Raw genomic sequence first — 25,438 nt, 5'->3', positions numbered from 1 at the left:
CCTCCAATTTTCTCAAAAATTGACCCAGATAAAGAACAGACATTCTGATTTAGAGAATATTTACCAGTGGGATGTCCCAGCAGGTGAGCAACCTGCAAAAGTTAAGTATAATGCTATTTCATAAAATTAAACTACTTTACCAATGTTTATTTTATTAAATATTTTCTTGCAGATTTAAAAATACAAAAAATATAGAAAAGTGAAAAGTTATAGAAAGAAAAAATAACAGAATAAGGGAAGAGAAGATGAACATATAGATCCAGAAAAAAAGGGTAGCTAAAGAAGTGTCCTCGAATCTTCTTTGCAGCAGTTGCAAACAATAATACAGATTTTGCCCTCCCAAATAACACAGCAGTTCCCTTCTTCTACAAATAGCCCTGGACTTAGGACCCTTTGTTGTTCGAAGATATGCAACGGTGCTAAAAAAAAACCCAGCCTCCGAACAGCCGTCGCAGCGGGACACATGTGCAGTGATCATCAGGGCATCTCTAACAGTTGCTCCTTCTCAGCTGGCTCCCTGCCAGCACAGTCAGTGCGTGGGGAAGATTGCAAGTCGTGGTCATGTGATGTGTCTTTTTCTCCCCTCCCCCCCCCCAATAATTTTATTTATTATATTAAACAGATAAAGTTAAACACATATATGGATGTATACATACCCACGTATATGAAAAAGTGCAAAAAAATGAAAATAATCGCCCCACCCGTAAGAGAGATAGAAAATGAACCTTCATCTCCGACAACATTAACCATTTATTGCTGTTTCTTACATTGCAACCAGTTACAACTTCATTCCATGTGTCACCACTTTTTCTAAATCTCATCTCTAAATCTTTAGCTCTCGATGCTGATCAACAAAGATCCAATAAAAATTGACGTAATATATTGCCAGAGATTGAAAGCAAAATTACACAAAAGAGGCTATAGAGCCAAGCTATGAAAATGTGAGCCAAATGTGTGATATCTTTGTATCATGACAGAAACTTGAAAACGCTGCCGCAGTTTCAAAACCAGGGCCAGAAGTAGAACAGTTACATGAAAAGTGAGGTCAAGTGGATGGGCCAGCATACGTAGGACCGTAGAGGGGGGTGCTTCTTTTCAAGCATTTCCTCCATGTGGGGTAGCTGGAGCCAAGCACTGCTTGGCAGGAAGACCCCAGATGGAGGACCCTTTCCGTGTAACAAGGAACCTTCCCTGGGTGGGAAGGAGGACGGGCCTCTGGCTGGGCGGTTGCTCCGATCCGGCCAGTGGCTCTTCTTGCTCTTCTTGAAGGGCTGAGAGCCTGAGCCTGTCAGGTTATCTTCCTCATTTATTTATTTATCTTGGCAACCCACCAGGTCTCCCCAGTTTAGCAGCCTAGTGATTTCTCTGCTATGTATGGGAAAGTCTTGAGTGTATCTCCAGGCCTTGAGTTGTGCGGCTTCGTTGTCTTGCTTTTGTCTCTGCTGGTGGTGTTCCTTTCAAGGGATGTTATCCACTGACTGGGCTTTATTGTTGACTTTGCAGTTTTTCTATATGTTTAGCTGCTCAGCAGAGTCATTTGAAGTTGGACAACCTAGAAATCATATTAATAAATAAATGTTGCTGCATTGCAAAATAAGATAATAATAAATGGGGAACTCATCAAATTTGCAGATGACACCAAGCTGCCAGGAATAGCCAACACTCCAGAAGATAGGCTAAAAGATACAGAAGGATCTTGACAAACATGAACATTGGGCACTATCTAATAAAATGAAATTCAATGGTGAAAAGAGTAAGGTTCTACATTTAGGCAACAAAAATGGAATGCACAGGTACAGTATAGGTGGTACCTTGCTCAACAGTAGTAACTGTGAAAGGGATCTTGGAGTCCTAGTGGATGACCATTTAAATATGAGCCAGCAGTGTGCAGCAGCTGCCAAAAAAGCCAACACAGTCCTAGGCTGCATCAACAGAGGGATAGAATCAAGATCACGTGATGTGTTAATACCACTTTATAATGCCTTGGTAAGGCCACACTTGGAATACTGCATTCAGTTCTGGTCGCCACGATGTAAAAAAGATGCTGAGACTCTAGAAAGAGTGCAGAGAAGAGCAACAAAGATGATTAGGGGACTGGAGACTAAAACATGAAGAAGGGTTGCAGGAACTGGGTATGTTTAGCTTAAGAGAAAGAAGGACTAGGGGAGACATGATAGCAGTCTTCCAATATCTCAGGGGTTGCCACAAAGAAGAGGGAGTCAAACTATTCTCCAAGGCACCTGAGGGCAGAACAAGAAGCAATGGGTGGAAACTAATCAAGGAGAGAAGCAACTTAGAACTGAGGGGAAACTTCCTGACAGTTAGAACAATTAACCAGTGGAACAGAATTTGCCTCCAGAAGTTGTGAATGCCCCAACACTGGAAGTCTTTAAGAAGATGTTGGATATCTATTTGTCTGAAACGGTATAGGGTTTCCTGCCTAGGCAGGGGGTTGGACTAGAAGACCTCCAAGGTCCCTTCCAACTCTACTATTGTATTGTATTGTATTGTATTGTATTGTATTAAGACTTCCATGGCCCATTATTAATCAATTTTGCAATTTTCAGCTGAAGATAAAAAAAAGAATCATAGAGATAATAAAATTTTAAATTAATCTGTATGTATATTTGTACAGTCTTATTTCCAGAGTAGTCTGGCGGGTGGGTGGCCATATAGAATGAGTCAATCAATCAATGAGAATATTTGTAGCTCAGGGTTGGTCTCTAAGCTTGGTTGTTTTCTTGCAGACATTTCATTACCCAGACTAGGTAACATCATCAGTACCAGTGAGTGAGGTCCAGCTGCATATAATTTTTAAAGGATGACCCCTGGAAACAACAGATATTTTAAATCTTAAATGTCTTTTTTTCCCGTTCTAAGCTGGGAAGCCATGGCTAATAGCTAATTGGCTGGGAGCTGGCAGTGGAGAGGTGGGGGGGGGGGAATTATTGGCAGGCTGCCTGGGTGCTACCTGCAGGGGCAGTCACAACTCAAGCGTGAAAGGATGGATAGGTGCTGTGTCCAAAGTGATGCTTCCTTCTCTGGTGATTCATGCATTCTTTGCCAGTAGAGAGTCCGTTGTTAAGCCACCAGGCAAGAGAATATATTATTTTACAACTGGGCTCTCATGCCAAATTTAGACATGGTTTTGTTCATCCTAGTTGCCTGCATTTATCCCTTAATGTTAGTCATAAACTTTATTTACAAACCATTCTCCATTGTGTTTCGTTTAAACGGGGGGGGGGGGGGGTTCAGCATCCAGTTTATCTCTAGGCTCGGAAAGGTGGAAGTCTGGCTGGTTCCCTTGATGTGCCGGGGAGATGGCTGCTCTCCTGGTGAAGGAGAAACACATAGATGTTCTGCAAACCTCTTCCTGCCCATCTCTCAGAAGCCCATCAAGTCCACTAAGTGGAGATGGAGATCTGGAGGCATCTGGAGAGATGGCTGCCCAGCTTCAGCTTCATGCCTCTGGTGGGAAGGGGCTTTGCCGCTGCTGAGGAATTCCTGCTTTTAACCTTTTGTCAAGTGTTGGATTGGAAAATCCCAGCCTTGGGACTCAAATCCATCGCCCCGTCCTTGAGAAGAACAGAAAAGGGCAGGGCTTGAGGTGTCCAAGGTCCTTCTGGGGATTCTGTGTTAGCCTTGGCAAGTTGAAAGGTTCTTCATTCCTTCCGTTTTGTTTTGTACGGTTGGGTTCCTAATCTCATGATGATTATTCTTACTGCTTTTCACTCAAAAGCAGATGATTAATTAATTGATGAAGAAAAAAGACTTCCCCTGTCCAGTTGTGACCCATTCTAGGCTAGCAGGTGGTGTTCATCTCCTCCGTTTCTTGCCAAGGGAGCCACCTAGTCAGCAGACCCTTTTCTGGTCATGTGGCCAGCATGGCTGTATGCCAACTCCCACGGAATGCCTTTATTTATGTCCCGCCTTTCTTGTTTTTTACAAATAATTTCTCCAATATACCTCCTTCCTGTTTTCCCTACAACCATAACCCTGTGAGCTGAGTTGAGGGATCATGAGTGGCCCAAGGTTACCCCGCCGTCTTTCATGGCCAAGGCAGGAGTTGAAATCCCAGCCTTCAGCTTTCTAGGCTGCTGCCTTAACCTCACCTTGTTCCTCTATTAGAGGAACATGATTAAAAAGACTCTAAATGTTTTACAGAACTTCATTTAGAACAGCAGTAAAAATTCATGGCACGTTTAGATCAGAAAACAAAAGTAGAAAAAGAATTTAAATTCTTACCATATGTGCAGGTTAATTAACCCATGGCATCACTTCAGACTCCCAAGGGGCTTCTGGGATGGTTCAGTGTTTAATAATGTAAGCAAGGGGATTGAATTTGGAATTCAATAGGACAATGAAGGCCTCTTTCCCCCTCCCACCTTAGCGGGGAACCGTTAGCCCTTTCGGCCAGGAAATGAAATTCAGCAGGTTTGAAACCAATTGGACTGTCCCGCAAGCCCCTCCCTAAAGGGACTTTACAGCCCACCCTTGGAATTGCCCTGGGAATTCCCCTTCAGAACCTCTTCTTGAGGGGGTTTTCTGAACATGCAGCTTCCGTTGAAAGATCAGGTGTGTCCGTTTAACAGGAAGGACTTGGTACACATTCATCTTTTGTACCAGTTGCACCCTGGGGTGGTGTGTGGTGTGTGTGTGGTGTGTGTCCAGACTGTCACTCCCATCCTCCTGATCTTGTGGGGGGCTGCTTTGAAGACCACCACTTGGGAGCCAAAACCTCTCCCCAGACTTCCGCATGGCTAAAATGGCTTGGCTATTTTTCGAGAAGTCTTTGAAAAGGCAGCTCCCCCCCCCCCCCCCCCAGGGTGAGGGTGAGGCTTTCTTCTGAGAGGCCCATTTCTCTTCTCCTCCTTTTAGCTTTTACTGTGTTGAATGTTGTGCACTGCCCAGGATCCGCCTTAGGCAGCGAGACAGATCTCTCCATTCAGTCCATTCAGTCAGTGTGAAGTGGAGTAGCATCTGGGGGGGGGGGGTGTCCTTTCACCCAAGAATGTGGGGCCCTTTTGCAGGCTCATATGTTGCATTCAGGTATGTGTGTGTGTGTGTGTGTGTGTGAGTGTCAGAGACAGAGACAGAAGAGAGAAAGGGATGAGAGATGGAGAACATCATCTTACGTTATGTACGCTATTTGTACATCTTTTTTGTGCCATGTTTATCAGATTGCAAAAAGTTTAGTCAGAAGTTAGCGCTGCCCCAGAATATCTTTCAGTGTTTTTTTATTCTAAAACCCTCCACAATGTGTTGAATGGTAGGAAAAGTCCGTCTTAAATGACAGAAGGATGCGGAGAGGCTGCTGTTCCGTCACCTGTCATCTGCAGAGCAGAACCTGCTCTAGGCCCAGCCTTGATTTTTCCACATTCATTTCAGGTGACAAACGGGAATCCCATTGTAAAGAGAGCCCCGCCCCCTGCCTGAGGAGTCAGCCCCCCCCCCCCCCCCGTGAAATAGGCAGGCTGCCCAGCACCCCCACCTCCACCAGGCCCTGGGCTGAGGGCAGCTGAGCTCCCTTTAACTGGCCGGGAGCCCCTCAGCAGCACTGATTGACTAGGGGCACCTTGACTTACAATGCTTCATTTAGCGACCATTGCAAAGTTACAACGGCACTGAAAAAAGTGACCAATGATGGTTTTTCACAGTTACAACCTTTGCACTATCCCCATGCTCATGGGATCCAAATTCAGATGCTCAGCAACCGATTCATACTTATGGCCATTGCCGTGTTCCAGGGTCATGTGATCACATTTTGCAACCTTCTTTCATGAAAATCAATGGGGAAACCACATTCACTTAACAACCTGGTTACTAACTTATCAACTGAAGTGATTCACTTAACTGTGGCAAGAAATGTCGTAAAACGGGGCAAAGCTCACATAACAAATGTCTCACTTAACAACAGAAACTTGAGTTCAATTGTCATAAGTTGAGGAGTACCTATATTAAACCCCCAACTGCTTTGTTCTCAGTAATCCGAGAGGGGGGGTGGGATGCGCTGGGTTCCTGCCCAGTTAGCCAGAGATGGGGGTTTTTCCAGGGATAAATCCATCTGCTCTACCCGGTGTTTCCTGTGAGAAGCCAGAAGGCAGCGGAGTGCGGGGGATGCGTTGGTATCGGCAGAGCAGGGATAACGCCGTGTCCTCTCCCTCCTTCCCCCCCCTGGTCAGGTAGGTGTGAGTGCAGGCCCATCCCCGTCATGTTTTGGAAGTTCGATCTGAACACAACGTCCCACGTGGACAAACTGCTGGAGAAAGAGGATGTGACCCTGCGTGAGTTGATGGACGAAGACGACGTCCTGCAGGAGTGCAAAGCCCAGAACCGGAAGCTGGTGGACTTCCTCTGCCGGCAGCCGTGCATGGAGGAGCTGGTGCAGCTGATCACCCACCAGCCTCCGCTGGACGTGGATGAGAAGGTTCGCTTCAAGTACGTATCCCCCTTCCGGCCAGTCCGAGTTAGAGGCGGGGGAGGTCCCAGGCGTGTGGCTGGCCACTTCTGCAGGGAGACCCAGCAGGCCGCCCCTCCTCCTTGTGCTGAAGTGCTCGGAAGGCGCCTCTTGACCTCTGAGCACCCAGAAGGGTTAGAAAGGACCCACCCACAGTCCTAAGGAAAAGGAAGGACCCCCTCCCCGCTAGTGAAACCTTTGCCTTTACAACATGCCTCACTGAGCAGAAATCTCATCCTTTCACAATAGGGACAGGTAATGGGGTATGACAAATATCAGGCACTATTTACACTTGGTATTCTATTGGGCAATTTAGACATAAATGCAGATTTTGCATGTGGACAAAAGAAGGGACGCTCTGGGCTCTTAACCCTGGCTTCAGCCCCTCTGGAAGAAATGACCTCAGGGAGGCCTTCCTTATGACCGTCTCCATGTCCCTGAGGTCGATGGAGGCCCTGCTTCAGTTGGGGGGGGGGGGGCTTTGAGGCCTTTCTCTCCCCACCACCACCAATCTTGATGGGACTCAGATCTGGGCTTTGACCACCACCACCCCAGCCGCTCCAAGGCCTTCCATTTCTCCCTCTTTTTTTCAGCCATTCCTTGGTGGGCTTAGTGGAATGTTTTGGTCATTTTGCAAGGTCCAAGCTTCCGCCTTCTGGCAGACGGCCTCAGGTTCTCCTCCAGACCCCCTCTGGTCCAGGCAAGGGCGCGTCCTGCTTTCTGTGAACTGCCCAGAGATAGTGAAGCAGCTCCAAGCCCTTAACATTCTCCTGTCCCCAGGCTTTGCAGGGGCTTCCCTGGTGAGACGCCGTCTTGGGTGTTTGCTAAACGTTGCCTTGGCCTTGTCTGTCAGGTCACACTGTCCGGAGGCCCCGGCCTTTGCCTGGGGAGGGGTGGTGGTGTCATTGCTGGACTGCTAAGGGCTCCTCCTGGCACACCTCCCGCGTGGATCTGGTCTGTGCAGCTTCTTTCTAATGGCCGAGTCTGCCCTTTGACCTCGGTCATGGCATGAGCTGCCTGTGGGTTAAGGGGGCGAAATTCTCCGAGAGACTCTTCCAGCATCCTGGCTTCTGCTCTCAGGGATGGGCTGGCTTGGGCCAGCTGGCAAGTCGTTGGAAGCCTTCTCCATGTCTAGCAAATCTCCCAGTGGGTGGCCTGATTAATGTCCGGCGTTTCCCAACCCCTTGCCGGACCCGGAGGCACCTCTAGCCTTCTTTCCCAGGCCTCGCTCTAGGCACACGGGGGCGGCACCCGCTTCAACCCCAAAGAGCAGACCCAGCTGAGCGCCTACGATTTCTCTCCTAGATCCCCTCCCTTAGTGATCGACTCTGATTTGAGCCCTTTGAGCCATTGACCAAGCGAGTGGACTGAGGTTGTACTCAAATGACACAAGGGGCTGCAAAATGAAAACGGTGCCTGGTACTCCCTTCAGTTTTTTCTTTTTTTTTAATTGAAAAAGTTTTATACAAACATATTTTCCCCTTTTAACCCCCCCACCATACAGTGTAAATCCCATACAGATACTATACCCCCTCCCCTCCCCCCAGCTCCCCCTAGAAAAAGGAAATTCAAATATTATACCAATTATTTTACCCCCTCCCCTCCCCCTGTCTAAAAGTAGATTGCTCATGCACATATTGTTCCCCCTCTCTTCCCAACAATCACAATACAAATTTCTCTTGGAATAATAATAGCCCATCAATCCCTTCTTCTAAACTAATTTAACATATATAAATCATAATATAAATTTGTCTTAAAATAATATTTCATTAATCCCATCTTCTAGTATATTTATACATATATATTACCCCACCCTCCCTTCAGTTTTCTTCCCCTGTCCACCATGCTGTGGAAGATCCCTGGGAACGTCCGCATGTTGACAGCTGCCTTGAAGAAGTCAGGGGCTTCAGTGGGGCGAGCTTCCTCCCCTCCCCCCGTCGCCCCCCCCCCCCCCCCCGGTGCTCAGGGGTATAAAGAGGAAAGTGGCGGAAGGCTGGCCACTGGCGGGGAGGAGCCCAGCTGGGAAGGGGAGAAGGGCGGAGAAGGTTCTGAAGGAGGATAAGCGGTGCAAAGAAAGCGGAGAAGGGATTGTGACGGGTCGCTTGGCAAGCATTCAAAATTATGCTGGGCCATACAAAACGTACTTGTGACCCAGTTCTGAAGCCCCTGCAGTGCCACGGCTGCCTTTCCAGCCCTTGGCAACCAGCAGCTACACTGAGGGCCTTTTTCAGCTTGACCACGGCCACAATTTATGACCTTTTGCTGCTTTATGACTTGTGTTCGCTTAACGACTCTGGCAAAGGAGGTTGTAAAGTTTATCCAGTCACATGACAACTGCTCTACAACCATTATGACTTGCAACCAAAACGGGCAGGTTCCATGATGGTCATAAGTCGAGGACTGTCTCTGCTCTTTCCATTTTTTAAACTCGTCCTTTTTGTGGGGTTCTTGGTGTTCTCTGAGGTTGGTTAGTTTCTTATGGACATTTCATTACCAGGCTAGGTGACGGCATCAGTCTCGCTCTTGGTGCTCTTTCTCTCTGGTATTGTTTGGGTGAGCATATCGAATCTCTCGGGTTTTTTTTACAATTTCTCAGTCTCCCTGAACTGAAGGATCTTCCATCCATGGAATCTCTTCCCCTTTGCTTATTGAGGTCCACTCCCTTGAAATCTCAAACCCTGAGCTGGCTCTGAGGAGGTCCTGTCCCGCCTGCAGTGCGAGCACCCCCACCCCACCCCCTTTTTTTCTGCGTGAAGGGTTTGATGTTACCCAAAGCTGTTCTGGAAACCCCAAAGGCCTTTGGTCAAAATGGGGAGACGCCTTGTCTCTCCAGCAATTCAGACACGGAAGAGTTGGAGAAAGGTCAGGGGGTCAGCCTGGAGAGAGAAAGAACTGGGAAAGCAGATGGAGAGGTTGGGGCAGCCCAACCTGCCCCCTCCTCTCCTTCCACCTGGCCAAGGAGGGCGCAGGGGGTCTCAGTCCCAGTCAGGCTGTGGTCTGTTTCATAGGCCAATCGGAGCGGTTGGGAGTCGTTCTGTTTGGCACTCTGCGCGTGTGCCTGTGTGTGTTGGGGGGAGAGGGGGGGAGATTAAGGAGGAAGCAGCCAGCTGAAGGAACGTCTTTCAAATTAGTTCTTTTTTCCCCTTCTCTTAACCCTGGATATGTACAATAAAACATTTTCATTTCTTTTCCTTGAATCGGCCTGCTTGTTCTCAAAATATTCTCCTCTTGTTAAAACTTCCTGCTGAGAGAGAGAAATCCCCACCCCCCCACCCCCAGTGACTGAGTGGGAAGGATTATGAGACACACACCCCGCCGCCCCCAATTCTCCCCACGCCTGGCATTGGTGTCTACGAATGCCCCATTGCCAGAACTCAGTGCCGCCTCTGCGTTGCCCGAACGTGTTCTTGCCATGTTTCATGTGGCCTTGTGGGTAGTGGGCCTCGGCAGTCCCCCCCTCGCCTGCTCTTAGGGAGACCAGACGAGGCCCCTCTTCACCTCTGCCTCGGCTTTGCTTCTGCTCCTGCAGGTACCCAAATACGGCCTGTGAGCTGCTGACCTCGGACGTGCCCCAGATCAGTGACCGGCTGGGGGGAGACGAGGCCCTGTGGGACGTCCTCTACGGCTTCTTGGACCAGGAGCCTCCCTTGAACCCCTTGCTGGCCAGTTTCTTCAGCAAGACCATCGGCAGCCTCATCGCTAGGAAAGCAGAGCAGGTGAAAGGGCTCTTTCCTCCCCCCCCCCCACCGGCTCCCTTTAAGAGCCCCCCCCCCACTCTCCCACTGAGCCTCTGATGGTTGAGGGCAGAAGGGATTCTCTTTCTCTTCCTCACCGAGTGAAAAGGCCATTGTTGTACACTGCCCTTGCATTCATTCACTGTGGCCAGAGCCTCTGCTTGTGCCTCGCTGCCCTCTGCAGGCTGGGCTGGAGAGAGAGGGAGGGAGGGAGGGAGGGAGGGAGGGGGAGAGAGAGGGAGAGAGAGGGAGAGAGAGGGAGAGAGAGAGAGAGAGAGAGAGAGAGAGAGAGAAAGAGCTCTGGGCGCCCAAGGCCTTGGGGCAGGGATTCCGAATGGACCCTGCCTCCGTCTGCTCTGTTGATGCTTTTCCTAAGAGGCCCTGTCAGTCAGTCGCCCCGTGTGGCTGATTTAAAAAAGAACAACCGCGCGATCGAACTGGATCAGACCCAAAGGAGCCGGGAGGTGGGATGCGGAAGGTTCTGCCTCTGTAGCTCAGCCTTTCCCTGCCGATCCCTGGGAACAGCCTGAAGCTGCTGGAGCTGAGGAGGCAGGCAGGGCCCTTCGGCCTGGGAGCTCAGCTGCCGACGCTCTTCAGCTCCCAGGGGTTGAAGCAGCCCCAGAGGTGGTGTGGTGTGGGTGAGTGGGCTCTGGTGGTGGTAGGGAAAGGCTTCCTTGAGTGAGGGGGTTCTTCCTTTGCTTCTTGAGGAAGCTTTGTTTTGCCCCCTCCTCAAGAAGCCCTTGCTAGGCCATTTCTCTCCGCTTTTTAACCTCCCCTTTCTGGGGGAGGTGGTTGAGAAAGAGATGGCACTGCTGCAGCCTCAGGAGGCCTTAAATGAAAGAGAGAGTCTGGACCAAGACCCGCAGCCAGACGACACCGCCCCCCCCCCCGCCCCACGGTGGCACGTTTGGATGATCTCTAGCAAGGCGGGGTGGAGATTGTGCTTCCGCCCTTGCGCCTAGTGATCTTATGGTAGCTTTTGATATCGTCGTCCCAGGATCCGCCCAGAGGACCGGGGGGGGGGGCACCGGGGGGGGGGGCTGCTTCGCCCCCTCCTTCCGGTGCCGATTCCGGTTGGTGGGGGTTCCAGCCATTGGCCCCAGTTGGGGCGGGGGGGGGCGGGGGGGGCTTCAGATCCTCTGCGAATGTTAGCTGGAAGGTGCACTTGCTTAAAGTCAAAAGAGCTTTTTTAATGAGCAGCTCGGCTGTCGTGGTGGTTTTTCCCAGGTGATTTCATTCCTCAGGAAGAAAGCCGAGTTTGTCGACCTGGTGCTGAAGCATCTTGAGACGTCCGCCATGATGGACCTGCTGTTGCGACTGGTCAGCTGCGTGGAGCCGGCTCCCCTTCGCCAGGAAGTGCTGCAGGTCAGGCCTGCTCCTCTGCTTTCCCTTCGCCTGAGGGGCCATGGAGAGTCTGTGGCTGGGCATTGGGAGATTGCCCCCTTGAAAGAGGCCAGGCCCTTGCTCTGCGCCCCGGCGAGCCTGGGTGGGCCGGAGGCTGGGGGATTCTTCCCCTCTGGCGTTCAGGAGGGCACAGGACCCCCCGGGGTTTGGACTGGGGCCTCCTTCGCTTGGATGGAGGAGATGGGACCGGAGGGAGACGCTCCATAGCAGGGGCTTTCTCCGTGTAGGGTGATTCCCCTTTGCTGGCCGCCTTCAGCCTGATTGCTGGGAGTGACTGTGCTTGTGTGTGTGTGTGTGTGTGTGTGTGTGTGTGTGTGTGTGTGTGTGTTGGCTTTCTTGCACGGCTCAGTGTGAGTTGCTGAGAGCCCCTTTTCTCCCAGCAGATCAGGAGACTTGGCTGGAGATGGCTTTGCTGGGGCTGGGGTGGGGCAGGGAGAGGGGCGGGAAGGCCTTCTTATGTGGAGCCTCTGGGAAGAACGCCTGCGAGGGCTCTGTGGCCGTGGGGGTTAAGGTGGGGCATCAGGAAACGAGTTGCGCTTGCTTGTTTTTTCTCCCCTCCTTTTGTCCTGCAGTGGCTGAACGACGCAAAGCTTGTCCAGAGGCTGCTGGAGCTGATCCGCCCTCATCAGGATGAAGATGTGAGTGTCCCTTGACCAGCGGTCAAGGAAGGAGACTGGCCCCGTGGCCCTCTCGCCAGAAGAGAGGTGGGAGGCCAGCCTTCTGGGAAAAAAGACCCCAGGGAGCCTCATTCCTCCCACTCTGAGACCCCGAGGGCCCCTTCACAGGGGGTCCTGCTTGGTAGAGCCTCTGGCAGATGGGAGATGGGAGGACTCCAGCTCCTTCCCTGGCTGGATGCGTCTCTCTTCTTCCCCCGGGCCTTGAGAGGGGGCCCCTCGTCTCCTTTGGGTGCCACTTTCCCTTCTCACACGAAAGCATTCCTGGTCTTACAGTGGTTTGCTGAGCAAGCCCACATCGGCTTGGTTCACGCAACAAAGGACGGCTGTTATTGAGCTTAAACACTTCTGTTGAATAATAAGGAGATACCAATTGATGAATACAGAAATGCAAAATTGACATATTTAAAAGGCAGGTGTAAGGAAATGGTAGAATACCAACCGGTATTCTACTACAATAGAGAGAGGGAAAGCACCAGAGGCTACAATTCATTGTTAAATTTATCAGAATGAACTAAGGCGTAGCATAACGGAGGAAGGTAGGGCCAGTTCAGAAGGGAGCCTCCTGTTGTTCAAAGGGGTGAGGATTTTGGTGCAACTCTGGAGGGGACCTGCTGCTCTCCCCGCACTCGCCTCCCATTGCCAAGGGGTTGGGGGGAATTGCTCAGGCCTTTGAGGGACCCTCTTGCCAGGAATGACTTGTTGCCCGGTTTGCAGAGACAATCCAATGCTTCTCAAACCTTGTGTGATATCATCAGGCTGAGCAGAGATCAGACCAACCAGCTGCAGGAGGTGGCTCACCTGGACCCTCTGCTGGCATCCCTCGAGTCGTGAGTTCCTGAGAAGGCGGCAGCGGCTGGGCAGGAGGGGGAACGGGGGAGGGGGGGATGCAGCTGGGCTAAGGTGGGCCTTCTGGGATGGGTTGGGAGGGAGCTTTGGGGGGGGGTGTGTGACGTGGGTTTTGGGTTGGTGCTGATACCCCTCGCGTCAGCCAGCCTCACCCCACCAGGTGGTTGTGGGGCGGGAGAGGAGGGGAATGCCTTGGAGCTCCTGGGGAGAAAGGCGGTGCCGGAGATGGGCAGGGCGGGAGGGAGAGGGGTGGGGGTTTGTGTGACCTATGTCTTGTGTGTGGATGGCCTGTCCAAGCACCTTCCCGCTCCACACAGCCAGCCGGGGCTGGAAGCCAAGGCGATGGGAGTCAACAGGGTGGGGGTGGGGGTGGGAGTGGGATTGCTTGCTGAGAGACTGGAAAATAAACTTCGATCCATTCAGCAGGCTGCCTGCACCCAGATTACAGGAAGTCCTCCGTTTACGACCATTCACAATTGTGACAATGCTGGAGGAAGGGACTTGTACCACTTGTACCAGAGGTTGCCCCCTGGGTATCGCGTCACTTAGCAGTGGAACCTCTGGCCCCATCTGAGCTCCTAAGTCCAGGGTCCCTCTGGGGTTCCAGCTGGGAGTGCCACCGTGGCCGTCCCGAATCGGCGTGATCACATGGCGTCACCTGGGTCATTTAGCTACAGAGTGGCCAGCCCCAATTTCTCCCGTGGTGCTGATTCGCATTTGGTGTCTCAGGCAGGAGTGTGTGGAGCAGCTTCTGAAGAACGTGTTTGATGAGGGATTGACGGAGACTTGCATTGTGAACGGGACCCAGGTTTTGCTGACGTTGCTGGAGCCGAGGAGAGCTGGGTAAGCGGAAGGGCTCTGCAAGGCTCCACTGGGCTCCTTCTGGTCCGACTGGCTTTGCGGTCGACCCCTTCCTTCCTTCCTTCCTTCCTTCCTTCCTTCCTTCCTTCCTTCCTTCCTTCCTTCCTTCCATTGGGCCCAATGCCACCTGACGAAGCCCTAAGGGGGTTTCTTGCTTGTGTTACGTGTGAGCAGGGCAGCCAAGTTCTGCTGGATTCCGTTTAGGGGGAAGGCCCCTGGCGTGAGCCAAGGCTTTGGGTCATGCAGGGCAATAGGGAAAGGAGGAAGAATTTCCTGACAGAGGAGTTAAATCAGTGGAACAGAGTTGCGGTTGCTCCATCGCTGGAGGGTTTCACGAATAGACCGGACAGCTGTTTGTCCGGGATGGTATAAGGACTCCTGCCTTGGGCCGCAGGATGGACTAGAAGATCTCCCAGGTCCCTTCCAGCTGTGATTCTAGGCACAGCCATCCCCCTGTTGGAATCCAGTGGCCTCATTCCCTGGAACCCTTGGCAGCCTTAAGCTGCTGCATGCCTTTCATGGAACCCTGATCCTCAGGAAGCCCCTGGGAGCCCCCTGGAATGGTGCGGGGGTGGGGGTGGAGGCTGCACAGAAAAGGGATAGGAAGGAGGGAGGCAGGCAGGCAGGCAGTTGTATGTCTGGGAGGAGCCCAGCCTGTTGGGTGACTACCGTTTCCTCTTCTACTCCCCTCCAGCGGATGGCCCGCCCCAGAGGGCCCTGGCCTTGCTCAGACCGGCCCTTCCGGGCTGCTTAGGCCACAGTCGTAGAGAGGAGCGGCTGAAACCAGGGCTGCCGCCTCTGGGCTACTGACTGTATTTGGTCTCAGGAGATCCATGAATTGGAGGAGGTACTTTGGGCTATCCTCCTCCCCCCCCTCCATTGCCCCTGGCCTTCTCTGTGGCCTATCCGGCTGGCTTCCAAACCAGCTCTGGGCTCTCCTGCACTTGATCGGCCGCCCTCGGGTGCGGCTTTCCCCTCTGTCCAAAGGAGCACCTTCATTGGATGGCAGGGAAACACCGTGGCTGGTTTGACACCGTATTTTAATTGACGATGTTGTCTTTAGCTCCACCCAAAAGGTGGGAAGGAAGGCAGGGCCTAGTGGAATGGGTAAAAGTAGGCATCCCCTGGGTAGAAATGGGCCATGGGCCTCCCTTCAAAGGCTGGGACCTGTTGGGGCGAAGGGTGGACTTTTCCGGCAGAGCAGGGTCTGGAAGAAGCATTGCAGAGGAAATGGGAAGATCTGAACCCTCTCTCTGTTTCTGCTTTCCTGTTTCTCCTTTTAATTATCCTGCACCGTGCGGCTTTCTCCCCTAGGTGAGAAATTGAACTACATCAACTTGGGACACTGAAGCAGGCCTGTTCTCAGGCACCAGCCGTGGCTCTAGTACGGTCAGAACATGTTTTGTTTGTGATGTTGGCTTATTTTTCTACCCACAGCTTGGAATCCCTTTCTGACTCCTTCTCCCAGGGGTTTGAAAAGTTCCACCCTGTCAGTAGCAGCATCTTGCAGGGCATCGAGCCACGCCTGAAGGACTTCCACCAGCTGCTGCTTCAGCCCCCCAAGGTAAGGGGTTTCCCCTCCTCTCTCTCTCTCTCTCTCTCTCTCTCTCGGGGCTAATACCTGCACGCTGGCTTGGGTGCGGGGACAGGGAGCACTCAGCAAGCAGGGGGTGGGGTGGGGTGGGGTGGGGTGGAAGGGCGGGCACCAGGACCCAGAAGGAAGGGGGTGAGGAAAAAGATGGAAAAAAAGAGATGGATAGACAGAATGAAGAGGAGATATCCTAGCTGATAGAGAAATATTGGAGAATAAAGGAATAAAGGATTATAAGATAGAGGTGGCTGTCAGAAGGGAAACATAAATAACAAATCGAAATTGGGGAAAAAAGGTGAGCTAGAACTTATTTTTGGATTTATCGAAGAAGTTTTATTGAGATGGGAGAAAATTTGTATTCGATACTATGACAACAGCTTGAAGAATTAAAGATTGTTAGACATAAAAGAAAAGAACTTAAAGTTGCCTTGTTCGATCAGGGTTAAAATATAGAACATTATTATAAAATTCTGTAAACCCTTTATGGACCTTTGAATGACATTTGGAGAGAAAAGACCATAGTTGTTGTCTCTGGGAGGGGATGAGGTGGGGGGGGGAGGGGCAGGCCTGACCTGCAGCACTTATAAGGGAGGTAGGGGTGGGGAATGATTGCTTTGCCTATGCTTCTGGCGAGGAAGATCAGGAGCCATTTTTAAAAAAAAATCTTTTTTCTATTTTTTTCCCCCTTCTCCTTTTTGCATGTTGTGTTTCTTTTCTCTATTATTTTCTTTTTTTCCTGACCAGTATTAGCTGTTAGGATTATCGAGTTCCTTAATTAAACAAGAGCTCCTAATTTTTTAAAAAGGAAGTTGACTGGCTCTGGATGAGATTGTGCCAGGGCCGAGGCCAATTGTGGAGAAGCGGAGGGAGATTGGGCATGTTGTGGCCCGGCAGTGGCCAGCAGACCTGGCAGCAGATTCGGACAGTGAGGAGATTGGGGAGGAACATGGGCCAGTCCTGGAGTCTGGGGAAGACTCTGACGAGGGCTCTGTGTCGGAGGCAGAGAGGGGGCCAGAGCCGTATGCCAGTTACCAGCTGCCTTCAGACATCAGTGAGGCAGACAAACAGCTGGAGCCTGTTCCCAGTGTGCGCATGCGCAGAGTTGCCAGACAAAGGGAACAGCTAAAGGATGGGTCGACTAGGGAGTAAAGCCACAGGTGGGCGATGAATTGCCCCTCCCAGAGGAAATAAAAGAGGAGCGAAAGGGGAATGGAGTTTGCAGAAGATAATTAGTTCGCTTAATTGACTCGTGAAATCTCCGAGGCTCCTTGCCAAGTTTTGCAGATCTCAGCCTGTCAGCTCTCCACGCCAGATAAGGTCTGTGACTGTCAATCCTCCCTCGAAAGACTTTGCTGGAGGTGAAGGAGCAGAATTCACAGGAAATTAATAGAAGGGGGTTTTGTCGGGACCAGGAGTTTCTTCAGGCTGTTGGGAAGCCTCGGTCAGAACAGGGCCAGGAGGGCCTTTCCCAGGGGTTTTTGCTGGTGTGTCTCGCAGAGCCTTCTGCAGTGCAGGCTGCTCTCCGGCTGCCCTCCCGCCATATGGATTAATGGTGGCTGGCTCGGCTCACGGGACAGGTCGCATTGAGAACGGGGCCTGCCTCTCGGGCGGTGGTCTTCCGCAGCCCCCTTGGCAACGGGCGGCAGGGGAAAGGAGGTGCAGGTGCTCTCTCTGCTCGGCCTTTGTGGGGAGCCAGCTTGAAACGCTGGTTTTCCTGTCTTGATGGTGGCAGGTGGCTCCTACCCTGACGACCATTGGGATCCTGGAGGAGCCCCTCGGCAATGCGCGTCTTCATGGCGCCCGCTTGGTTGCCGCCCTTCTTCACACCAACACGCCCAGCATTAATCAGGAGCTGTGCCGGCTTAATACTATGGACCTGCTGCTGGTGAGTGAGTGAGGTGGGGGGCTGGGCCTGCCACCGGGGCACCTAGAAAGAGGGTTTTCTGGGGATAAGACGTCAGCAGGCCTTTGTTTCCCTACCGGAGAAAGCGTAGCAGCAGGCTTAGGGGAGTCTTGGGGTGCTTGCTGAACCTTGAAAAGGAGGCTCCGTGTGCCTCCTTTGCCCTGGCATGGCGGCTTACTACTGATGGCAATGAAGCTCCCTCCTCTGCTTTGTTTCAGGACCTGTTTTTCAAATACACGTGGAATAACTTCTTGCATTTCCAAGTGGAACTGTGTATCAAAGCCATCCTGATGCACACCGTGCCCGGAACCAAGCTGCTCACGGAAAACGAGGAGGAGGAGGAGGAGGAGGAGGAGGAGGAGGAGGGAAACGTCTCCTGGGAAAATGCGGAAGCGCCAGAGCCCCCCCTACTGACTCATGTAAGCGTCCTTGGGCCTTGACGGAGTCTTCTGAAGGGAGGCGGCTCTTCAGGCCCTCAGTCAGCTTCCGTCCTTGGCAAAGAGCGATGGAGGAAGCAGCCGGAGGGGCGTTTCTAGTCCTTCTTGGGGCTTCTGGCTCCCTGGCTGTCCTTGGAAGTGCTAAGGGGAAATGGGCGGGGTGGGGTGGGGGTGGGGGGCTCTCCTTCTCTGGTGCCCCCTGGGGCTTCCTCTGGCAGCCCCGTCTCAGTGGGTGACGATGAAGGCAGGCAAAGCCAGGCCAAGGGGGAGGGGGGAGGGGGGAGGGCAGTGCTTAAGCTTCTCTCTCTGCCTTGGCGTGAGAGGAGCCCAAATCTACATTGTGCTTTTTCATGGATAAAAGGCGTTGTTGTCAGAAATGTCAACATTGAATGTGACCGTTTTGTGGCAAAATGTTATTAAATGTTATACGATGACAACTCCCTTATAGCCTGAAGTCTTAATTCATCGGTGCTACTCTTGGGAGCTATAACTGGGAGGTCAAACCCTGCAGCCCAGCAGGGGCCAAAATGACCTCAGTCCCCATGGGAGGCTGAAGCAAATGCCCCGTTCACACTCTGCCACCCGCAAATTTGTGTTGCCTCCTTTGGTCTTAGGGTGTTTTTTTTTTAAATGGAGAGCTGCACTTTCAAACGAAAGGCAGCCCTTGAGGTGACGGTTTTTTTTTTTTTCCATTTTTCAGTATGAATGAGACTTGTGGAAGTGTCAACCCACTGAGGCCAACTTTGGTCTCACCCTGGGATTTGGCTGCTCCCTCCGCCTCCCCCCCCCCCGGTCGCATTCTTTTATCCATGCTAGAAAGACGTTTCCCCTACTGGTCCTGAGACGCTTCTCCTGCTTCCTCTTTCAGCTCTTTCAAAAGTGCTGCTTGGTCCAGAGGATCCTGGATGCCTGGGAGACCAACGACCAAATCCAGTAAGTCTCTTGAGGTCCCCCGGCTTCTTGCCAGGCTCCCAGGGACCCCGTGGCTCACCTGGGCTTCCCCAGGCCTTTCCTGCACAGGTTGGGCTCAGCTCACTTGAATGGGGAAAGACAGGCAACGCGTTCAGCCTGGAACACAGCCAGAAGGAAACTGCGTCATCCGAATCGCTTGATATCCTCTTAGAGTTCCCAGCCTGTCCTCTTTTCCTTGCTCAGTTCTGCTGTTGATTTCCAGCCGGCTCTTTTGAGGAGCGATAGAAAGGAGCGGGAGCTGGAGAAAGAGGACGGCTGGTGGGGGCCCCAAGCCCTCCTGTCCTCTCTTAGAGCCCTTGGAGGGAGATGGCTTTCTCCTGAGTCAAGCAGCACTGGGGCCCTTTGGCTGACAGCTGGGGCTCTCTGGGGAGGCCTCCCCCCGCCCCCCACTGGCCAGAGGGCAGCTGAGGTTCCTCATTGCTGTGGCCTGGTCTGCCCTGAGTCCGTTGCCCCCCTCCCCCCCTCCGCAGAGACCAGAGGCGAGCCAGGCCAGCATCCTCCCGGGTGAATGCCACTTGGGCTTCGGTTTTTCAGTTGCTGCTCCTCGCTTTGACTTTTTCAGGGCAGAAGGAGGAATGAGGCGTGGCAACATGGGCCACCTGACCCGAATCGCCAACACCGTTGTGCGAACTGTGGAGAAAGGTCCCGGGCAGAGCCAGATCAGGGAGTTTATCAGAGGTAGGAGTGCTCCTGGCCCATCCTCTGCCTAGGGCAGCTGGTGCCAAAACTACTCGACCCAAGCCAGGAGGGGCAGGAGGCCCCGTGTGCCTGAGTAGGGAGAGGAATGGCGCCTCCTCTCGAGTGAGGCCTTTGGGCAGGGAGGGCCTGGGGGGGGAGGCATGTTCTGTGTGGGGGGGGGGGAATGCTGCCCTTGCCACCCAGGCCCCCATGTCCAGGGTTACAGCACTGCTGCACGAGCTGCTTCCGGGTGCCATTCAAGGTGTTAGCTTCGAAGCCCTGCAGGGGGGCCCTGGGCCCAGGTTATCTGAGGAACATTCTCACCTCAGCGGGACTGGCCCACCCCACTCATCCTGGCAGAGGAAGCCTCCCATGGGTCCCGCCAGTCAGGGGGTTTCAGCTGGAGGAGTTGGGACGGAGGTGTGTGTGTGTGTGTCCAGGATAACTGAGCTTCCGGAAGGGCTTGAAGTGCTGCCTCTGCCAGGGGGAGCTCAAAGTGGGGGAGTGTCAGCCTCTGTTTTGCTTGCTACGCTTGCTTGCTATCGGCTACCATAGGAACGGGGGGTGGGGGTGCCTTAGGGAGTTGCAGATTGGACAATGAGTTGGGGAATTGGGGGGAGGGTGCTGGGTAAAGGTTTGATATGTGTATGTCCTCGCTCAGATCTTGCTTTCCTTTAGCTGTTTTCACTTCATATCTAGTAAAAGTACTTTATCTGTATTAAAATGGGAGTTGAGGTTTTCCTTTCTTGGATATTGAAGGAGGCATGCTTGACATTAAGCAAGATCTCCCTTCGCACCCATCCCGGAGTTAAAAGCTTCCGTGGGGGGAGCACCCAAATGTCAAACCCCTGCTCGGCTAATTCACTCTCCCTTTCAGTGAGACTTACAGGGACGCGCCGTCGTTCCCAAGCCTCCTGAAGAAAGTGTAAAGCATGGATCATCATGGGATCCTCTCTTTCAGCTGCCTGCCAGCCATCCTCTGGTTTTCAGCTGGTTGTGACCTTTGCTATCATCTTCCCCCCTGCCACTCATGAAGGATATGTTGGCCCACTTGGGCAAGGGGAAGATTTTCACAAAGTTGGACCTAAGAGAAGCCTACTACAGGGTCAGAATCAAGGAGGGAGATGAGTGGAAAACTGCTTTCAACTGCCCTTTGGGATGCTTCCAGTTCAGAGTTCTCCCGTTTGGACTGTAGGGGGCGCCGGCAGTTTTCATGCAGTTAATAAATGAAGTTTTGCATGAGCACCTGTACAAAGGCATGTTAGTCTACCTTGACGACATCCTTATCTACACGGAAACACGTGAGGAACACGTGATGTTGGTGCGCTCAGCCCTCAAGAAACTCCCGGCCACTGAACTTTATGCCAAATTATCTAAATGTGAATTTCATCAGGAGAAGATCGATTACCTAGGGTACCTTATCTCCCACAAAGGCGTCGAGATGGACCCAGCAAAAGTCCAGGCTGTTACTGATTGGGCACCTCCGAGCACCCGCAAGCAATTGCAAAGTTTTCTGGGATTTGCAAATTTTTATCGCCAATTTATTCCCTCGTTCACTAGCATCGCTCTGCCCATTACGAATCTTCTTAAATCTAAAGGAGAAATAAAACCGAAGCCGGGGAAGCCTCTGAACTGGACTATGGAGTGTCAAGCCGCTTTCGAGAAATTAAAGCAACTCTTTGCAGCAGAACTGGCTTTGAAACACCGTGATATGGATGCGCCATTTGTGGTACAGGCTGATGCCAGTGACGTAGTGGTGGGAGCAGTATTACTTCAAACAAACGCTGAGGGTAAATTGCAACCATGCGCTTACACCTCACGTAAGCTTACAGAGACAGAGAGGAGATGGGCCATATGGGAAAAGGAAGCTTTTGCTGTCAGATGGGCTTTGATGACCTGGCGACACTTCCTAGAGGGGGCGAAACACCCTTTTGAAGTATGGACTGATCATAATAATTTAGAAGCCTTGAAAACCCCGTGTAAACTGTCACCTAAACAAGTGCGTTGGGCACAAAACTTCAACCGTTTACCCTGAAATACATCGGGGGGGAGGGGGGAGGACTTTATGGCTGATGCCTTGTCCAGGCTTTCCCAGTACAACAGCTCCAAACTGAGTGTGGTTCATCCAGTCATCCCAGCTAAGAATCTGGCTGCCCCAATGGTTGTTACTAGAAGCCAGAACCCAGCGGACTTGGACGTGAATACTGACCTAATGAACAAACTCAAGGAGGGTTTTGAATCCGATGATTGGTTCAAGAAACATTCTGATGAATGTACCATGAAGGATGGCCTGGCCTGGGTGGGGGCTAAACTTTATGTTCCTGCTAACCTGAAACCTGTTGTTCTTCAACGGGCCCCCTCGATTCGAGAATGGTGGGCCATTTTGGATTTGTAAAGACACTGCATTAGATTAAGAGGCAATTTTGGTGGCCTTCATTGAAAAAAGACATTGAGTCCTACATAGCCAGTTGTCCCATCTGTGTTTGTTTGTTTGTTTTATTGGATTTATATGCCGCTCTTCTCCCAAAGGACAGGGCGGCGTACAACATTAAAAAACACACATCCCAAAAGTTAAAAAGAAATTAAATACATATCCAAAAAACAAACCCAATTCATAGGACAATACATTTAAAACATGAGATAACATTAACAGGCCAGGCCGGCTTGCTGGAAAAGCCAACTTTTTAGGGTGCATCGGAAGGACCAGAGGTCAGGGATTATGCGAAGCTCCGAGGGCAGCTCATTCCAGAGGGAAGGCGCTCCCACTGAGAAGGCTTTCCCCTTGGGGGTCACCAGCCGACACTGTCTGGCCGACGGCACCCTGAGGAGGCCAACTCTGTGGGATCGTACTGGATGGTGGGAGGCTACTGGTGGCAGTAGGTGGTCTCGCAGGTACCCTGTGCCTAAGCTATGGAGCGCTTTAAAGGTCATAATTAATACCTTGAATCGCACCCAGAAAACAACCGGCAACCAGTGCAGGCGCCTAAAAGGGGTGTAACATGGGAGCACCTAGGTACCCCCATGATAACCCGCGCGCCCGCATTCTGGACCAGCTGAAGCCTCCGGGTGCTCTTCAAGGGCAGCACCATGTAGAGAGCATTGCAGTAGTCCAGGCGAGAAAGGACAAGGGCATGAGTGACTGTGCACAGAGCATCCCGATCCAGGAAGGGGCGCAACTGACATACCAGGCGAACCTGGTAAAAGGCCCCCCTGGTCACGGCCGTCAGTTGTTCTTCTAAACTAAGCCGCGTATCCAGGAGGACTCCCAGATTGCGAGCCTTCTCTGAGAGGGCTAAAATTTCTCCCCCTATCATCAAAGATGGAACAAGATGCACAAATTGGGATGACGGAAACCACAGCCACTCAGTCTTGAGGGATTGAGCTTCAGCCTGTTCCTCCCCATCCAGATCCGCACAGCCTCCAGGCATCGGGACATCACATTGAGAGCATCGTTTGGGTGGTTTGGGGTAGAGATGAAAAGTTGGGTATCATCAGCATATTGATGATACCGTACCCCAAAACCACGGATGATCTCGCCCAGCGGTTTCATATATATGTTGAACAGGAGGGGTGAGAGAACCGACCCCTGGGACACCGCACAAGTGACGCGCCTGGGGGTCGATCTCTGCCCTCCAGTCAACACAAAACTGCGACCGATCCAACAGGTAGGAGGAGAACCACCGTAAAACGGTGCCCCCCATTCCCAGCCCCCCGAGTCGTCGCAGTAGGATACCATGGTCGATGGTATCGAAAGCTGCCGAGAGGTCTAATAGGACCAGGACAGAGGAGCAGCCCCTGTCCCGGGCCCGCCAGAGATCATCGACCAACGCAACCAATGCCGTCTCCATGCTGTACCCGGGCCTGAAACCCAACTGAAATGGATCCAGGTAGACAGCTTCAGCCAGGTACTGGGGAATCTGATGTGCTACCACACTCTCGACAACCTTTGCTACAAAGTGAAGGTTGGAGACCGGACGATAGTTGGCTAAAGAAGCTGGGTCCAGGGAAGGCTTCTTAAGGAGGGGCCTCACCACCACCTCCTTCAAGGCGGTGGGAAAGAACCCCTCTCTCAATGAAGCATTGGTAATCGTCTGGAGCCAGCCTCGTGTCACCTCCTGGGAAGCCAAAACTAACCAAGAGGGACACGGGTCCAGCACATAAGTGGCAGCACTGAGTCTCCCCATCCCAGATTGTCCCCACAAGATTCATCCCCGTCGACTCATCCGAATCTACCCAGTCAGAGTCCAAGCCTGTCCGGATCTGAGCAATTTTATCCTGCAGATACTGAACAAATTCTACAGCCCTACCCTGCAAGGGGTCTTCCCCAGTTCCTTGGTTAAATAAGGAGCGGGTCACCCTAAACAGGGCGGCTGGGCGGTTATCTGCGGACGCGATAAGAGCGGAAAAATGTTGCCGTTTTGCTGCTTCTATCACCACTAAGTAGGATTTAATATGAATTCTTACTAATGTTTGATCAGATTCGGACCGGCTGGCCCTCCAGCCACTCTCTAGGCGTCTTTTCCAGCATTTCATCTCCCGGAGCTCCCTGGTAAACCAGGGAGCCACCCGGGATCGACACCAGGTCAGAGGCCACAAAGGCACAACGTGATCCAAGGCCCCAGCGGCCGCCCTATCCCAGGCTTCCACTAGGGCTTCGGTCGAGTTGTGAGCAAGGGATTCAGGAAAAGTCCCAAGTTCCATCAGGAACCTTTCGGGGTCCATCAGGTGCCTGGGGCAGAACCATCTAGTCAGTTCCACCTCCCTGCGGCGAGGGGTAGCGGTATGGAAGTCAAGCCTGATGAGGAAATGATCGGACCATGACAAGGGTTGAATAGAAATATCCCCTAAATCTAGATAATTCATCCACTGCCCAGAGACAAAAATCAGGTCGAGCGTGTGTCCCCCATTATGGGTGGGGTCTTGAATTAACTGAGCTAGGTCCATAGCTGTCATGGAAGCCATGAACTCCCGAGCTGACTCGGATGTCTCGCCAATGGAAGGCAGATTGAAATCCCCCAGGACCATAAGCCTGGGGAAATCAACCGCCAATCCAGCTAACACATCCAGCAGCTCCGGCAAGGCCGATGAAACATAGCAGGGAGACAGGTACGTAACAAAAAGGCCCACCTGAGCTCCAAGGCCCCACTTCACAAAGAGGGACTCACACCCGCCTATCTGAGGCACAGTGACCTCCTGAGGTCTGAGACTTTCCCTAATAACCACCGCCACCCCCCTGCCCCTGCCCTGGGCTCTTGGCTGGTGAAACGCCCGGAAACCTGGTGGGCATAGTTCACTAAGGGGCACATGCCCCCCTCATGGCCCAACCAGGTGTCCGTAATGCACGCCAGGTCTGCTCTACCCTCTTGTATGAGGTCGTAAATGAGGGGAGCCTTATGTACCACGGACCTGGCGTTAAGCGACACCAGCCGGAGACCAGGGTCCTGTTATCCCGAGCACCCGGGGGTGCGAGAAGGGCGATGAGGGTCGGAATGCGCGATCGCTCTTAAACAGCAAACCCGCGTCCTCCGAACATCATTTGGCCCTCGGCCCCCACCATATCTGCCTCTCCCACAAACAGTAGAGATGGTGAACCCTCCCAATGGAATGGCTTAATGTCTCCCCCGGAATCCCAACCCTTCCTAGCCCTCCCAACCCGCGCCCATTAGTTAGCTCTGGCCTGTGCCCTGGCAGACCCCCCCCCAAGCCTGTCATCCAAATCAAACCCCCCGCCCCCCCTTAAAATTTGGTTTAAAAGCCCCTGTAAAAAACCCTTAAGAAGTCTCTTCTTCGCATGCCTGTGTGGCCGCGAAAAGACCACCAGGAAAGCCCCAGGGTTTCCTTCAAAGTGTCACCCGCTCTGGAGCCCCATGGAAGGAGA

General features: G+C 52.3%; 1 protein-coding gene across 15 annotated transcripts in view; it reads left to right on the top strand.

Moving 5' to 3' along the window:
- PPP6R2 (protein phosphatase 6 regulatory subunit 2) overlaps positions 1–25,438 on the top strand; it is a 54,889-nt gene that overhangs the window by 4,252 nt on the left and 25,199 nt on the right. For 10 of the 15 annotated variants that reach the window (XR_014175771.1, XR_014175772.1, XR_014175773.1 and 7 more), the window contains exons 2-12: positions 6,187–6,438; positions 9,987–10,173; positions 11,419–11,556; positions 12,168–12,233; positions 12,987–13,099; positions 13,848–13,961; positions 15,417–15,543; positions 17,303–17,455; positions 17,692–17,892; positions 18,779–18,843; positions 19,445–19,560. Coding sequence is in view for 11 of the 15 variants with exons in the window: in XM_081958200.1 (XP_081814326.1) it covers positions 6,187–6,438; positions 9,987–10,173; positions 11,419–11,556; positions 12,168–12,233; positions 12,987–13,099; positions 13,848–13,961; positions 15,417–15,543; positions 17,303–17,455; positions 17,692–17,892; positions 18,779–18,843; positions 19,445–19,560 (1,532 nt within the window). In the remaining 4 variants the exon portion in view is untranslated. Of the gene's footprint in view, positions 1–6,182; positions 6,439–9,986; positions 10,174–11,418; positions 11,557–12,167; positions 12,234–12,986; positions 13,100–13,847; positions 13,962–15,416; positions 15,544–17,302; positions 17,456–17,691; positions 17,893–18,778; positions 18,844–19,444; positions 19,561–25,438 lie in introns of those variants that run through there. The other 5 variants (XM_081958203.1, XM_081958204.1, XM_081958199.1 and 2 more) reach the window with 4 other exon arrangements.

Source organism: Natrix helvetica (assembly GCF_964273705.1).
Source record: "Natrix helvetica genome assembly, chromosome: 6".
NCBI lineage: Eukaryota > Metazoa > Chordata > Lepidosauria > Squamata > Natricidae > Natrix > Natrix helvetica.
Note: the sequence above shows the minus strand (reverse complement) of the source record. Positions and strands in the feature narration are given on the sequence as shown.